We start from the raw sequence: 17228 nt of genomic DNA on the forward strand, positions 1-17228 counted from the left end.
AAGTAGAAATACATTGTAATAGTAAAATTAAAAATAGTAGAAAAAAAGTAGAAATATATTTTACAACAAACAAAATATAAACAAATCTAAATATTTGAATTAAATTTCAAATATTTAAATTCAGAAATAAAATAAACAAAAATAAAAAGTTAAAAGTATTTTATTTCATAAAAAAGTAAAAATTATACAAAATTCAGAGGAATAAATATTCAAACATATAATATAAAGGAACTATACAAGTTATACAAAATCTTTGTAAAAATATTCTTATACATATTTCTATGTATTTTATGGTTTATCATTATTAAAAAATATCATTATTTTTTTAAACAAATTACATTCCAAGGTCTGCATTATTTTTTTATATTTGTAATCTTTCTCATCTTTTTTTGTTTCCATTTCATAATGCAACTCACGTGAATAAGAATAACTTGAAATTTAAGATAATAGAATAGAGATTAAACTTACTTTAGCCAGAGGAAAACATATGGCACAATGCTGACGAGATTTAAGAAATATTAAGGCCGAAGGCAGAGAACGAGACGTAGGTGTCATAGTCGTAGTCGTAGGGTAAGGCAGAGAAAAACGTAAGTCGTAATATACTACTACTTTAGAGTTTAGAATAGTATACTACGACATGTACGACTTACGTTTTTCTCTGCCTTACTCTGCCTTTTTCTGTCCTGGAGATGCGGCAGCATACGTGACATACGCGATTTTATTAATTACGCGACGTGCGACATGTGTGACGTGAACGTCCGACTATGGGCGGCATGGGCGCAGCCATGCCTGTGACGTTGAAATATGGCCGTACCTGGTACCCTGCGCAGAACTATCCCAAATTCGTCTAAAAAACGAGCACACCTTACATTCTTCCACCATGGTTTACTCCTAGTAGACTCAGAACAGGCAAAACGAACAAGCTGGCTATTGGCTACGTTCAGAAAACACAACCGTTGCACAACAGTGAGGGTGAGGTAATTCACTAATATAATTGGTCTAAATTTAGAGATCTAACACCAAGAATCACTGACCACTCACTGATCACTTGTGTTTTCTGAACGTAACCATTGGGTGCACTACCTTTGGATCCAACAAATCATGTTCAATTGCTACTTAGCCACTCAGTGAGCGGTTGCGCTCCTGGGGCCCGATTCTTGAAGTCATTCGCAAGAGAAACGTATTCGTAAATTCTGTTCTTACAGAAAAGTTGGAAATTTATTGGCTATCGTATGACTTTTAACCAATAAAATTGCAACTTTTCTGTTAGAGCGGGTATTTGCGCATACGTTTCTCTTGCGAATGAATTCAAGAATCGAGCCCCTGGGGCCCGATTCTTGAAGTCATTCGCAAGAGAAACGTATACGCAAATACTCGCTCTAACAGAAGTTGTAAGTTTATTGGTTAATAGCCATACGATAGCCAATAAATTTCTAACTTTTCTGTAAGAACAGAATTTGCGAATACGTTTCTCTTGCGAATAAATTCAAGAATCCAGCCCCTGGATACATCCATTGGCTGCGTTCAGCAGAAAAAGCAGCTTTGCAACTGTTGTAAAATTCTTCAACACAACTGGTTTATACGTTTAGATCTAACAGAAACTGAGAGCAAGAACCAATCGTGTTGAAGAATTTTACACAGTTGCACAGCTGCTTTTTCTGCTGAACGCAGCCATTGTGTCTTCTGTGTCGCTTGTTGGAAAACGCTTTTAATTTCGATCCATTGACCAGCAAACGTCCAGACGTCGACACATCTATATTCTTTATATTACCACAGACCCACAATCGATTAAAAAAAACGCAACAGGGATCGAAGGAACGGCGACGTTCTAATTCAATATATTCTATTCAAGAAATAAAAAATTTGGAAAAGAAAATAAATAAAGACATGGAGACAAACAGTGCTACACGGAATACACGGAAAAGAAACAATAGATATGCCACGAATCGTAACGATTATAAAAAACGTAAATCTATCTTGCAACCCGGTATGATGGGATTTTTATGCACGTGCAACTATCACGAGAAAGGCTGTGTTACTGATGCCTACAGATTGCTCAATCTGTTCTCGGATGAGAAATCTGCATCAGACAAGGTATTTACAACAGAGAGATGCATAGAAAAAGTATATAAGATATTTACTTTGTTATTACAAATGTAGGTAAATATGTAGTATAATTTTCTTACCTTTGATTTTCTTCTAACTTTGTAATTTTGTGTATTTTTATGCATAGAATTTTTCCTGAGAAAAAAATCGTCGCTCAAATCCCTTTTTAAAAAATATAATTTTAAAACTTCTTGATGTTAAAAGGTAGGAACATGATAAATTTATGACTACAAAAAATTATAACAGAAAATTGAGTTTGTGATTAAAAATTTATACCTAATTAATTTATATTAATAAATATTCTCTGCTTTAAGTAAAATAAAAATTTTCTCTTAGATAACTTTTGTTATAGCAGAGAAATATTCTCTTCTTTAAATAAAAATAAAAATTATTGATAATATTATGAGAATAATTTGTGATTGATTGTAATATAAAAATATATAGGTCACAATTTAACATTATTGTCTTGAATAAGAAGGCAAGGATTATTATTAAAGTACTGAATAACTTGTGTTTAATTTATAAATTACAAAATTAAAAACAGACCATTTAATTTATAAAATACAACATTAAAGAGAATGTTCATTATCTTTACAATCATAACTTATCATGTTCCTAACATAAAAGAATTTTTTAATTATTATAAAAGAGAGAATTTGAGTGATAATTTTCTCAGGAAAGATAATACATATAAAAATATGCAAATTTACAAAGTTAGAAAAAAATCAACAGTAAGAGCAATTGTACTGCATATTTACCCAAATGTGTATGTTTTCATTGCTTTAAGGAGTCTGCAACATCAAGCGCAATTAATACATTTGTTAAAAAGAAAGTTGATAAATTATTAGAGGAATCTGACATCAAAGATGAAGATATATCAACTGCTTTAGAGAAAGAAATCAATGAATTAAAAACAGAGCATGAGATGCCATTACCTTTCCGAAAATTTCAAGTATATTTATGTATAAATATTGACTAACATTATGTTAGTAAAATTCTTTGAGATATTTGCAATTATCAATATCATTGCTTTTTGTAGGTAGTAGACACAGGTGTTAAAAATATGATTTTTATAGCAAGTACCATACCAAATCCATTACAGCTGGTTACCAAAATTGTCTCTGAGTTAGATACAACCAAAAAGCAATGTACTAGATATTTATTAAGGTTACTTCCGATTGAAGTTGTATGTAAAGCATATATGGACAAGATTAAAATAAAAGCAAGTGAATTGTTTGAAAGATATTTTGCTCAAGAACCTAAGACATTCAGCATTGTATTTAAGTAAGTTAATAGGTTGTATTTTGTACAACTAAATGTTTTAGTAATTCTTACACTTTATTTATAAAGTAAATAATATTTTAGCCATCGTAACAACAATAGCATTAAAAGGGATGAAATTATTGAAGATTTGGCAGAAATAATACTTAAAAAAAATCCAGGTAATAAAGCAGATTTGAAAAATCCAGATATAGCTGTGATTGTTGAAGTGATACGTGGCATTTGCTTACTTTCTATAGCTCCCAATTATTACAAATTTAAAAAATATAATCTTGTAGAAATATGCAACCGTACAAAAAATAAGGTAAAAACTTTTTATTGAAACAAAAGTTTCTAATAACAACTCTTTACATACAATGCAGCAATTAGGAACTTTTGTTGCTATTAGTATTACACACACACACACACACACACACACACACACACACACACACACACACACACACACCGTACTGATTCAACACACACACACAACGATTGTTTCTATATATCTCTAATATTTCTAAATAATGCATAAATTAAAAAATTCTTAGATATTTGTCAAGCAAGAATCAATAGCGTTGGCAAAAGAAGAAAACCATGAAGAAGATTCAGATAGAATACTATCAAATACAATAAAACAAGAAGAGTATATTGATAATAAACAAAATTTGGATGCACAAATTGAAGAGAAAGAATAAGTTACTTAAATTGTGTAAAAATCTCATTGCTTCACATAAGTTTATTTATATGTATAAAATATTTTTTTATGTAATAACTTTTGTATTTTACAAAAGTACAAATTGTAAATAAATATCACATATATATATAACTATATTTTTATTATATCTATAGTACAAAATCATTAATAATTTTGTGAAAAATCTTATATAAAAAATTTTTGATACAAAATTGTGTTTAAATGTTAATTTTTTTTATTACTGAAGGCATTTTTTATGGATACACACATATACATACACACAAAGAGAAAAAGTTGGATTTAGAGTGATATTGAGCATAAAAACTTTTTAGCTCAAGGTCCCATGGTGTAATGGTTAGCACTCTGGACTCTGAATCCAGCGATCCGAGTTCAAGTCTCGGTGGGACCTTGTTATTTTACAATTTATATTTTTATACTTTGTACGTGGAAAATGTATTACCGTACTTATCAACATATATCGTTGTTATATATTTTTTAAATTTAAGTAAATAAATTAAAAATAAAATAGATAATTCATTCAAATGTAAGTTATGCCTTTATTGTTCTGATATTAAGCACTTCCGATATTTAACACTACATATGTATATACCATAGACTTACTAGACTGTTTATGAAGGTAGTGGGGTATCCGTCACTGAGAAAAGGATAAAGACCCTCGCACATGAATTGACATAACCGTAACAGTAAGGTTTCGACCAATCACGTACTTGAATTAGCCGGTTACGGTTATGGTCGCCCAATCCGACGCGTCAAAACTTTACGTTATGGTTATGTCAATTCATGTGTGAAGGCCTTTAAATATGGCCGCATCTGGCATCTGCGCAGAACTGCACAAAATTCGTCTCGAGAACGAGGTACGAGTCAGAAGTGCCAGAACGAGCACACCTTAGGTTTTTCCACTATGCTTATTGCACCAAACAATAGTGCAACGACAAAGAACAGGCCTATTATTGATTCCGTATAAATCATTCGACAGTGAATGTCCACCGTGTTTTATTTTTAAAATGGATCAAAGGGATCGCGAACAAATAGATCACTGTTGCGAAAACGTTGTGCCCAAAATTATTATGACGAAACTCTTGCCAAAGTTATTAGAAAACAAAGTTTACAACAGGGATGACGTAAATATTCCACGGTGGATGGTGAGTTTTGTCTATAAAATATTATGTAGTTAACTGTATAACATTTTATATATAGCAGATTCGAATTTTCAACAATTATTGTTATTAATTTTTAATGCTTTATGCATAATTTTTTTCTAATTTTTTTGTTAACTTTTATAGAATAATATATACTTCTTTCTCACTTTTTTTAAATAAAAATAATTGTTGAATAGGTAAAATATTACAATTTTTCTTTATAGTTGGATCTTTGAGCTGATATTTTTAATGCAATTTTATGTACATACATTTTCAAGTTTATCAAACTGCATGCCAAATAATCGTTTAGTCTTGAAACGCAATTCTAAGTTGAACAAAAATCTTATAATATAGAATTTTTATTCTTTTCAACATTACATTTGCCAAGAAGGGGACTTGGTTTACAATTTTTCCTATTATACTCATTCCTCCATTCATCCATTTAACTATCCTTCTATCCTAACTGACATGTCGCATGGCTTTATTAATATCATATAACATAACATATCTTATTGCTTTGCTATAATCTTACATTTTTGCTATCGCAAGAATCCTATGTATATAATAATCTTTATTCTCTTCAACATTCTTGGCAGAAGAGAATCCTACATAAAATATGATATAATCCTATCTAACATTTTTCTTGCCACTATCTTTTAATCTTTGTTTACAGTCTTCTTTCTTTCACTTTATGACTATAAATCCCTTACTTTATTTCAACTTATAACTATGTATCTCCCTTACTTTATTTACTAATTTTTTAACAAAAACTTTTTCCTGTTTTCCTTTTTCTTAAACCTTCCTTTTGCCTTCCTTTACAAAAAATTATTTCTACAAATCCTTACTTCCAGATTCTATACTTTATTTTTATTTGCAATGTCCCAGATACGCACAGATCAAAACGGACACCACCAATCAAATTACTGCTTTAGTTAAAGTTAGGATCAATTTATATAATTTTATTGGTGGTGTTCGTTTCAATCTGTGCACATTTGAGACTTACTCTGTCAGTTGTCTCTTTTTCATTTCTTTTTCTAGCATCTTTAATATAATGGTTGGGTTCAGAGAGCATGCTTTTGGCGCTGTGAACGTGTTCTATCTTTCTTCAACATTCACCGAGCAACAAGGATAGAATAATACTTTTAGCGCTAATAGCGTCTCCCCGAATCCAGCCAATGTAACATATCTTATTGTATCGTTCTAATCGCAAAAGCCCTACCTATGTTACAATCTAGTCATATCTCATCGTTTTTCTTTCACATATTATTCTATCTTTTCTCTGTTTACAATCTTTTTACAACTTATAACTATATTCCTGTAACTTTTCTATTTAAGCCTTTCCCTCTACTTTCTATTACCTTTATATCTACTATAGTGACCATATCCATTCCTAATCTAATTATATATCTTCTGTTCTTTTATTCTGTGTGTGTACCTATCTAATTTTGCTATATACAAGCTGAAAACCAAAGAACCCATCTCACAGCCCTGTCTTGCTCCCTTCATTGTACTGTAAACTTGCCAATCTTTCTGTCCTTACTGTCAACCTTGTGCCCTTGTACCTTCTTTCAATTTTCCATTCGTCTAGCTTCACACTTGAATTCCTCAAGTGTACATCTTAACCTATGTTTCTTGTTTGCTCCTTACGTCCTCTTTTCCTAGTTATGTATTTCCACAATTTCATTGCATTTTCAGGCTTCAAAATCTATTTCCTTTCCTTTCTTCTTTTCTTTTATCTTGCTTCTGGTCCAGAAAGCCCTTTAATTTACTTTTCTTCTCTATTTGATTGTCTCTCATAATTCTATCATTCTTTCGCCTCTTTAAAATCTTTTACATTTTCCTTTTCTCTTTTGTACAGCCTCCATTTTATCAGATGTTGTAATCTATTCCTTTTTGTTACCGCCGTCTATGACTTAAATGAAGTCATAAGTTGCAGGTTAGCAACGAACAACAGATTTAATTTAAAATTCATTCATTTAATTTGCCTTGCATTCTTGGATTCTCAAGGCTTATTTTCTCTTTTAATTATTTAATTAAAAAGATTATTTAACTTTTTATTTATTGGTAAAGATTAGTTTTTTCCCTTCTGAAAAAAACATAACACTTCCCTCAACATCTTTCTTTATTGTTGCTTTTTGGATCGTCTCCTATAATTTCTTCCAGAATTCTTTGTTGCCTCATTACCCAGGATCTTCTTCCATTTGCTTTTTCCGCTTTTTACTCGTGTATACACTCTGCTTCGTTGTCTTTTCCTATTCTTGATCTTTATGCAGTCATTTTCTTCTCTTCTTTCTCCATTTCAATTTCATTCTCCTTATTTCTTCCTACTTCTATCACATTCTCTTCAATTCCTTGGCAACTTTACTCTCCTCTCTTCCCTTTTACTTCGATTTTTTCATTCTAAATCTCTAAATACCTATTTAACGCTATTCTATTCACATACTATCACCGTCACATGACTATTCGCTCTCACACCTCCTAACCAAGTTGAATCTCATAATATTAAATTATTATTAAATTGATAATTAATTTAACATTAACAGATATCTATTAATAGTAATAATATCAACAAGAATCACTCTCTGAAAAAAAAATAAAAAATTTGTTAAATAAAATAATACTTTAGCCAGAGATTAAATCTGGACTTCTCAAATTATGTTTCCATATATGATCTATATTTTCTCTTATGATTTAATGTTTATATTTTAGAAACAAATTTATTTGTAAAAAATAGATAAATGTTATATATTTACAATATGTATTAAAATTATAGATCTAAGAATATAATTAAAAGATGCAATTATGATTTATAAAATAATTAACAAATATTTCATATTTTTTATTAATGACTTATGTAAGATACAAACCTATGCATATAATAGTATACATTACAATTATACAATTATAATATAAAAAAAAGAACTGTGCACACTATCTGTTTTAAATGTAATAAAGATAGAAGCTAGAAAGAAATAAAGAATGGGATTATTTAGAAGTGTGATATATTTTATAATTAGATAATAAAAACAAATATGTATTATATGTAATTTAATATATAATTATATGGTCTATTTATGCATTATATGTATCTTTGTTTTATTATTCAATTTTTGATTGTTCATTAGATATTTAATATATATTAATAACATATATTATACTATTATTATATATTATTATATTAAAATATTTTATTAATAATAAAATGCTTATAGATAACCTAAATTTTTTAATTTTTTAACCTAAATTTTTTAATTTTAATAATAAATACTCATAGCACATTCTCTATAAATGTATCTTATATAATATTGTATTTCTAATGGCAGAAAAACCTTGAGACACAAGATACAGTTAAAGATATATGGTTAACAATTAGAACACGAGGACCAAATGCATTTAAAAATTTAATTCTTAGCCTAAGACAATCCGATCATGAAAATGTTGCTAATATATTGGAGGGAAGAAATGACACAAGTAACGCAAACAATACAAGGTATATTGTAATTTATTTTTCTTTTCCTTTCTTTTTAGTTGATTTAAAGCCTTTTTCTACAGTATGTAAATTTTCATATATATACTTTTCTGAAATATTTAGAAATTACTTAATTTGTGTAAATTCTTTGTTTATAATAATTTATAAAATCTTATTTAAATTTGTCATATACACAATACTTGATTTTAAAATTTTAGACAAGAAGATCCGTTGGGTCATCATATTTGGTCTGATGAACCTTTAAAAATTAAAGTACGCAAAGCTACAAAATTTGTGGATCGTGATTATGAAAACATTGAGCGATATCCTATGCGAAGTAATCCTCGTGGATTGGTTTTGATAATCACGAATATTTATTACGAATTGTCGTATGAAAAACACAGATTTTCGGCAAAACATGATAATAACAACTTGAAAAAACTGTTTGAAGAAATGGGTTTTATAGTTTTTTCATATGGAAATCTAACAGGACAGGTATGCATATTTAACTTGCAGTATATATATATTTTTTTTATTTTTAATATTTCATAATTTATATACACATATACATATATATAATTAATTAGAGAATAATGCTGTTATTCACATTAAAATTACTTTTTTCCTTTTTATCAGGAAATAAAAAGCAAAATTAAGGAATTTTCAAAGAACAAAGATTTAAAATCGGTCGATTCATGTTTTGTGATCATTACAAGTCATGGTACAGAGGACGAAGAAAGCAACACGGAAATCCAGGGTACTGATTATCACAGTGCAAGCAGACAAGCAAATTATGAAAAAGTTCTATGCACAGAAATCTGTGATTACTTCACCGCAGAAGCTTGTGATCAACTTGCAGGAAAACCAAAAATATTTATTTTTCAACTTTGTAGGTATGTAAAAGTGTAATTTTCTATAGTTTAATGCGATGATTATGTAGTTCTAAATAATGATTTGTTAAATTTAAAATTGAGAGGAAGTTATTTGTATTATTTTATAAAACAATGTAGTTCTCCTCACACATTTATACATACATTAATCAACTTTTTATATTCTTTATCTATTTTTTTATATTCTTTATATTCTTTAGAGGAAAGAAAAAACAAAAAAGTGTAGCTCACTACAGAATCACTACAGACACTTGTGTATCTGTGAAACCATCGGATGAACCCAGCCTAGAAATACCTCACGTCCAAACAACAAGAAATTATTCAGATATGCTTGTAGTTCAATCTACTTTACCTGGATACGTTTCTTACCGAGACTGCATAACTGGTAGTTGGTTTATACAGATTCTTTGTAAAGTATTCATGAATCATGCTTGCACACATCACGTTGAAGATTTATTTAGGATGGTAAATATGAGATATTTTTTAAAGTAATGGCAATAGAGTGGTCTATAAATCTACAATTATTGTGGTTGCAGATTGATGCCGAATTAAAACATCTTAGGACGATAAATAACGAATGTCAGACTTCGTGTATCCAATCAATGGGATTTAATAAACATTGTTATATTCATCCCGGCTTATTTGAATAAATACATGATAAAAAAGGAAAAGAATGCCTTTGCGAGAACACGTGATATTTTCCTTGATCACACAGTATTTTACAATGTATTTAATTTTCTGAATGCCATTTTATGTAAACGACATAGCAGGATTGCAAATATTATTACAAATAACACGTTACCATTATCATTTTTTTTTTTTTGTAAAACGTAACTTGTTATTATTCATTACTAATTGTAGAGTAACGCGTTACCGTTATCGTTACTTAGAAGATAATGATTAGTTGGATTTTTTGTTACTTTTTGAAATTCTAAAAAATAAGATATTAAATGTTAAGTTACACATTATTTAACCCTAACCCTACACTATCAAATAATTTTACATCTTATACAAGGGAGTGTAATACACCCCAGTCTCTTTAAATGGTTGTTACTCGTATATTATCAAACATTTTGATTAAAAAAAATTTTGTAACGTTCTTTAAACTTTTAAAAATAATGTCCAAAAATTGTTTTGAGGCAATTTAAATTTTAAAGTAACGAAAAAATTTATGAAGCTAAGTGCGAAAAATGATTTTTTTCACTAAAAAATTTATACCTTTTAAATTTCAATATTTTTTAATGATTCTTTCGGGAATTTAAAAAAAAAAGTGATACTTTAACGTAAAAATAAGTCCAAAAGTGGCCGTTGCAAAAAAGGTATTTATTTTGCAGTATAATTTGTAGTTAATTTTGCAGTAAAATGTGTCAATTTTAGGAGAAAAAGATTACACGTACATTTAGCATTTATTTTTATTTATTTTAATGAATTACAGTTCTGAATGGCTTTATAAATTTTTTTTTATTGACGTTATTTTTTATTGAAAAAAGAAAAATTACTATATATATATATATATATATATATATATATAATTTTACGTGTAGATGGCTTATAATTTTATATATATATATATATATATATAATTTTACGTGTAGATGGCTTATAATTTTATATATATATATATATATATATATATATATATATATATATATATGTATGTATGTATGTATGTATGTATATATATATATAATTATAAGTCATCTACACGTATAAAACATTTACATATGTGAAGGCGAATATATGAAAAAGGTGTTAGTGACCAAAAACATCTTTTCGAGAAAAACGCTTTTAAGGTTTTTAAACACAAGCATGTATGTTACTTTCACATAAAATCTGTAAAAATCGAATTTGTCAAAAACATGCTTCACTTTGACTCAGTTTATAACGACCCAACAAAGCCAGATAGAGGTTTCCGGATGGTTTTTATTGGGTTTTTCAGACATTTTTACATAAGAATCCGTCAAAAACCGAAAATTGATTTTTTGATCACAGTTTCATATTCGCCCTCACATATATGAGTTGTAAAAAATTATTATATACACAAACATGTACACTATTTGTAGTATTTAATATTGTAGAAAAAAATTAAAAAAATAAAAATTGCACAATATTTACGTACCTTACATGGGTGTAGCATACTCCTCGGAACCGTCCGCTTCGATCAAATATCCCGAGTCGACTGAGACCGCGTGAGTAACGGTTTTATTGCGTGATATTTAAGAGGATGTTCCAAAGTACCGGTAAATGTCGACATAAGTATAATCTTCGACTATCTACTTAGCTAAAACTAAGTCTAAAAGTGCCTGTGGGTTTTATTCTACCTTAGGATTAAGGTTAATAATTAATGTGTAGGATTAAAGTTAATAATTAATTTAAATGTAATCGTTACTGGAGAGAAGTAACGATAATGACAATGCGTTATTTTCTAATCCTGATATATATAATCTGTATAGTAAAAAGTAGTATTCTAATTTTGTTTATATCATTAATCAGATGAATGTTCGTAAAGTAATATTTTTATTGTTATTTTACATTTGCTATACAATCTAAAATTAAAAATGAAACGAGTGAAATACACTAGAATTAATACAAGTGCAATAATATTGTCAGTTTAAAAGCACGTCATTAAAATAAAAATTAAGACTGAGGAGAAATTTAACTATAGGACATTCAACTGCGCAATAAAAAATTTTATACCATGAAAGATGACAAATGATTTGATTATATAAATCTTTACAGAAATCAAAAATGAATGTTTCTTACCTGCTCTTCCATTCCTTAATACGTGTAATTATCCTAAGAAACGTAAACATTATTTACATTTTTGTCTATATCAGAAAAAAGGGATAGTTAATTTTTATTTTTGCACTTTGCAAGCTTAGAACACAATTTATTTCGAGCATAATGCTATATTTTGTGTAATTTCGTGTGTTTAGCTTATATTTAAGGTTTATCGCGACAGAGCATAAACATTTACAAAAAAAAAAAAGAGTACTATTTATAATTCACATTATTTAATAACTCGAGTTACCTTCTAATTTCCTTACAGATATATAAATACAAACGACGCAATATTTACTTTACTAAATCCACTTTGACTACTTGTTTATATTCCCTTTATAAGTGCTCCACTTATATAATTATGCAAGCTTACTACATTGCATAATTTTAATTTTAACAAATTTATGCAAAAAATTATATATATATACATACATACATATATATATATATATATATATATATATATATATATATATATATATATATATATTACTGAAATTTCATGAAGATGGATTTTACAAATTTAAAAAATAGTGAATTTAGTTGGATGCACTAACGCACACTGCATATTAAAACCGTTGTACACTGATCCAATTTGATTTAAAAGTTAAATACAAATATTTTGTATGATGGAAATTTACATTAAATATTTTTTAAAGCAGAATAATACATGAAAGAGAATTTAATAGATTTTAACCTATGTATATATTTACATTTAAACACACATTGATTCATGCAAGACAACTTTAATATGCGCATTAATGCATGTCCAATCTAATTCGTTATGAACTATAATTTAAAAAAAATTGCGAGGTTTCTATAAAAAAAATTGAGTAATCCCTGATTCTTATTTAAAATCTAATTGAGAAAGATAGATCTCATATATATATATTAGTGACAAAAGAAGTCAGTTATGAACTTAAATGTACGAATAAGTTAAATATAATCTACATAATACAACTTCGTAGTTTACGTGTATGTTTACTGTTAGTTTTATTTATAGTGCCATAATTGATAGAATGAACGATGGATTAATGTCAAGGCAATTGAGTTATGTCAATGGGATAAGGGGAGATGAATTTTATATTGTTATATTTCCGATTTGTTTGCATTAAATTACTCCGTAAGTAGGTACAGCGCGTAAAACTATGCCTACTAGTACAAGGATTGTGCGTTGGAGGAACGTGGCCGTTTGATCTTTTCCAGATTCTTGATCACGAGATCGTGTAGTGAACAATAACGATTACGAACTTCACTCATTACGAGCCATAAGCTCACATACTCCTTTTCATCTAGTTCTTGAATCGCTCTTCTATAGTCAATGATGTGTGGATATTTTGCGACTTTACTAACAATCTTTCCTCTAGAGATGAAATATCTATAAAAAATAAGAATTTAATCATCATTAGTAAAGAAAACATTCAGATTGTACTAATTTAATCAGCATTATATAAGTGTTGAATGTAATTGATTTTATTTACATAGATATACATTCTCATACCATTTATTCTTTACATTACCTAGAAATTTGATCGAAAAATGCAGCGGCTTCGCTTTCAACGGACTGAATTTCAGATAATGTATCTTCTTGAATAGATACACCGAAATTGTTCCCATCTTCAATTTTTGGGATTAAAAAAGAAATCCACATTTTTAGCTAAAAAATAAAAAATAATGATAATTTGGTAATTACATTCAAAAAATAGTGTTATTTTTCTAATATTATGTTAAGATATATTAAATTATTTTAAAATTAGAAAAAAATCACAAAATTTATTTTAATTTTTTATAAATTTTATTATTAAAATTTTTAGCAATGTATATACTATTCTTTATATAACAATCACTAAAAAAATGTAGCTTACATATAAATCTTAACATACTTAATACTCACTAAATTAGAATCCTCCAAAAGTTGTCTAATGTAGGGTTTAACTATGTGAATCAAGTCACACAACTTTTTATTGCAAGGTACAGGGCCACTTGGAAGTACCATTACTTTGGTTCCACTGGTCTCTTCTCCATTATTATCCAATTTAAGTTTTTTCGTAGCAGGAGCATCTTCGGAATGATTGAGAACGATAGGGTCTGGAATGGGTACATTTAAGTTTTGATGTACATCTGACAGCTTTCGATTACAAAATCCAGGAGTCTCCAATAATTCATTTAATTTAACTATTTTCTCTGGAAATCCTTTCACCAACAACTCTTCCGCCTAAATAAACATACATAAATGTAAAGAATAAATTTCTTAAAGCAGTACAAGAGATATTATCTTTGAAAGTATGTGTCATAGCAAAAAAAATCTAGATATTAAAAGTTGTATAGATTGTGAAAAAAGAACAAATGATTATAAATTTTACCATAAAAAATCGATCGTTTAGGATTACAGATAAAGATATATTGTTACTTTTCAAAAATGGAATTATGATTTTTTTTCAACATAAAAAATCTATTTAAATTATTTACTTTTTTTATAACTCTGTCTTAATACTTTTATGTTTAGAGAATACATTTTATATAAGATAAAAAATTATATAATTCCATAACTTTTGTCTGGAACATTTTTGCTGTGACAATTAAGTGATAATAATTTGTATGGTTTTAAATGGTTTATACATCATTGAGTGATACTTAATGAATCTAGAAATGTAAATTTATTAACCAAGAGAAAAAAGTTACCTTGGTTTTAAGAGAATCCTTATATTCCTGAACCTGTAAAATAAACTCAAAAAATACATCACTTTGATAAGATAATTGTGTACAAGTAACAAGCAATTTAAATCTATTTGAACTCCTACTTCCAACATAATGACATAAATTTTATATAATACATATAAAACTTCACAATTCTTAAATAAATAATTTATACATATTACAATAAATGTATAGTATAAAAAATATATATTTGTATATTTATAACGAAAATATTCGTAATATTCAAATATAATAAATACTGATGTTACAACATGTAAATCATATTTATTATGTCTGTTTGTAGTTACCTCATTTTCTGTATAACCACTTGGTAACACATTATTTGATTCATTTCTTGAATTACTTAAGTTACTAGAGAATGTGGGAAACATTTACACAAAAGTTGGTAAGAAATAATTAAATAGTATAAAGAAGAGAAAGAATATCTGAAAGTTTCTTTAGAAACTTTTAGACAAAATTTTTTTTAATTCTAACTTATATTGCATGTGATTCTATATAACTTGAATTTTAATAGGTTATTACAAATTATATATTCATTTGTTTGTCACAAACAACTTTTTTGCATAAAATTTTTAAAGTGTAATTACAATCTGTATAGATTTTTATATTATTTAAAGAAAAAAATAAATAAAATTTTGTTCTTTACTTAGATCAATACACTTGTACATGAGAGATTAAAATAATTTGAAAAATATATATGTAAATATTATTTATATTACTTATATATTTTATTTCATACATAAATAAAAAATAAAATATATATTGTAATCGTATCATTAAAAAAAATAATAATAAAATTTAATAACAGCAAAATATAGCATATGTTTAACATATGTTAAGGTTTAAGTGATATGATTGATAACGTACATTTAATTATTCATGAATATCGATAACATGCTATTATTTTTTAATTAATTTTATTTGAGCAAATATATTTAAAACATAGTTCATAAAACTAAAAAAGGTACACATAATATTAAATTTAACAGATTTGAGTTGATTTTTCAGAGTAAAAACTCTTCATATAGTTTTGCAGTCTTTGTTTCTTATTTCTTATGTCTTCAAAAGATAGTAAATAAACATGGTCAATAAGTACTACAAAAAAAGAGTTTATTATATAGAGAGATCATTACTTTTTCAGGAATTATTATAACAAAAATTAATATCATGTTACATTCTGCCATATACATAAATTTGCTACCCACATTCTAGCAATTTATAAAAAAAATAAAAAACCGCTATCACAAATAATAAGCACTCTAACGTCAATACTGATATCAGCTTTTTTAATAGTTTTATGGAAAGAGCTCGAAACTTTGTCAGCATATCACATGAATGTTTAGGCAGCATGGGTCAGAAACGATCTTTGCTATTATTCAGTCGAATCTACGTTTCTCAATCTCAACGTTGTACGATTGTTAATGTATCATCAAAACAGATTCTAGAAAATTCAACAATGCACGGGTCTCGTTTTGTGAGCGAAAGAAGCGCGTGTGCAAAGCGGAATTAACAACATCCAAGACAAAAAAAGAGGTTAAAGGAGCATACGTTTTCCTACGGGTTTTTCCTCGTTGCTCAATACTTGCGATACGCGAGCGTACGCGACGGATAAGGAGGAAGTCGAGAGGAAAAAAGACAGAAAAAGAGAGATCAGAAGATTCGTACGGCGATGGAAATTTTGCTGATAAAATCTGGAGCGTCGAAACACAAACGGACGCCACGCAACCGTCACATTCGTTCGCATAAATACCGGTGGCTTAACCTAAACGAGACATCAATATCCTCGTTCCGCCGGACTCTGCTGTCCACCCTTCCGTTTTCTCATGTCGATGACGCGACGGTCAACGAGATACATAATCGAGATATTTTACCTTTTCTACCGTAGCATCCTCCATTATACTTTCCGTAGGAAAAGATGCTCTCTAAACCTAAGCACAGTATCTGTGTCCCTTTGTTAAAACGTGCAACTTGAAGCAGGAAGTCGCTGTGGTCGTGCTCGTTACTACCGTTGTCAAGCGAGTCTTCGTGAATTAATCTCCGTTCGTCCTTAATCAAACTTCCGGCGCTCCGTATCTAAAATCTATTTAAAAAACACACGCATCTTACCTTTTCCGGAAGGGAGAGCGGAAAGGAGGAAAGATGAA

General features: G+C 28.3%; 3 protein-coding genes and 1 non-coding gene across 8 annotated transcripts; 3 read left to right on the top strand and 1 right to left on the bottom strand.

Annotated features, from left to right (window-relative positions):
* The first annotated feature begins 1759 nt into the window (after window positions 1-1759).
* Window positions 1760-4118, top strand: LOC105828226 (THUMP domain-containing protein 1 homolog). 2 transcript variants are annotated; one of them, XM_028188913.2, is made up of 6 exons: window positions 1760-2094; window positions 2894-3058; window positions 3146-3390; window positions 3472-3548; window positions 3627-3691; window positions 3921-4118. In XM_028188913.2, the coding sequence occupies exons 1-6, from the start codon at window positions 1888-1890 to the stop codon at window positions 4065-4067; spliced, it is 906 nt and encodes a 301-aa protein (XP_028044714.1). In that variant the 5' UTR covers window positions 1760-1887; the 3' UTR covers window positions 4068-4118. The 2 variants fall into 2 exon arrangements, with proteins under 2 accessions (XP_028044714.1, XP_012521920.1); XM_012666466.3 differs by having other exon boundaries at window positions 1761-2094; window positions 3472-3691.
* A 285-nt stretch (window positions 4119-4403) lies between these two features.
* On the top strand, window positions 4404-4475 carry Trnaq-cug. Its single transcript has one exon. It is a non-coding gene; the product is annotated as a tRNA-Gln (tRNA).
* A 430-nt stretch (window positions 4476-4905) lies between these two features.
* LOC105828228 (caspase-1) lies at window positions 4906-10259 on the top strand. Its single transcript, XM_012666467.3, has 6 exons — window positions 4906-5229; window positions 8550-8716; window positions 8914-9190; window positions 9332-9588; window positions 9786-10050; window positions 10122-10259. The coding sequence occupies exons 1-6, from the start codon at window positions 5092-5094 to the stop codon at window positions 10233-10235; spliced, it is 1218 nt and encodes a 405-aa protein (XP_012521921.1). The 5' UTR covers window positions 4906-5091; the 3' UTR covers window positions 10236-10259.
* A 3075-nt stretch (window positions 10260-13334) lies between these two features.
* LOC105840219 (proteasome activator complex subunit 3) lies at window positions 13335-17128 on the bottom strand. 4 transcript variants are annotated; one of them, XM_012687097.3, is made up of 5 exons: window positions 16956-17128; window positions 15049-15093; window positions 14261-14581; window positions 13887-14023; window positions 13335-13744 (listed from the first exon to the last, which is right to left on the bottom strand). In XM_012687097.3, exons 1-5 carry the CDS (start codon window positions 16977-16979, stop codon window positions 13522-13524), a joined length of 750 nt encoding a protein of 249 aa, XP_012542551.1. In that variant the 5' UTR covers window positions 16980-17128; the 3' UTR covers window positions 13335-13521. The 4 variants fall into 4 exon arrangements, with proteins under 4 accessions (XP_012542551.1, XP_012542553.1, XP_028046883.1 ...); XM_012687099.3 differs by having other exon boundaries at window positions 15049-15081; window positions 16956-17122; XM_028191082.2 differs by lacking the exon at window positions 16956-17128 and adding an exon at window positions 15372-16949 and having other exon boundaries at window positions 15049-15081.
* Window positions 17129-17228: the final 100 nt, after the last annotated feature.

Source organism: Monomorium pharaonis, chromosome 11 (assembly GCF_013373865.1).
Source record: "Monomorium pharaonis isolate MP-MQ-018 chromosome 11, ASM1337386v2, whole genome shotgun sequence".
NCBI classification, from domain to species: Eukaryota; Metazoa; Arthropoda; class Insecta; order Hymenoptera; family Formicidae; genus Monomorium; species Monomorium pharaonis.

Bases quoted from the DNA above. Each gene is read 5' to 3' on its own strand.
- LOC105828226 (XM_012666466.3), top strand. From the start codon at position 1,888: ATGGAGACAAACAGTGCTACACGGAATACACGGAAAAGAAACAATAGA. The intron at 2,095-2,893 runs GTATTTACAACA...CATTGCTTTAAG, and splicing joins AGAAATCTGCATCAGACAAG to GAGTCTGCAACATCAAGCGC. The intron at 3,692-3,920 runs GTAAAAACTTTT...AAAAATTCTTAG, and splicing joins GCAACCGTACAAAAAATAAG to ATATTTGTCAAGCAAGAATC.
- LOC105828228 (XM_012666467.3), top strand. From the start codon at position 5,092: ATGGATCAAAGGGATCGCGAACAAATAGATCACTGTTGCGAAAACGTT. The intron at 5,230-8,549 runs GTGAGTTTTGTC...TTCTAATGGCAG, and splicing joins TAAATATTCCACGGTGGATG to AAAAACCTTGAGACACAAGA. The intron at 9,589-9,785 runs GTATGTAAAAGT...TATATTCTTTAG, and splicing joins TTTATTTTTCAACTTTGTAG to AGGAAAGAAAAAACAAAAAA.
- LOC105840219 (XM_036293534.1), bottom strand. From the start codon at position 15,455: ATGTTTCCCACATTCTCTAGTAACTTAAGTAATTCAAGAAATGAATCA. The intron at 15,094-15,371 runs GTAACTACAAAC...GTATTTTTTGAG, and splicing joins GTGGTTATACAGAAAATGAG to TTTATTTTACAGGTTCAGGA. The intron at 13,745-13,886 runs GTAATGTAAAGA...TATTTTTTATAG, and splicing joins TTTTTCGATCAAATTTCTAG to ATATTTCATCTCTAGAGGAA.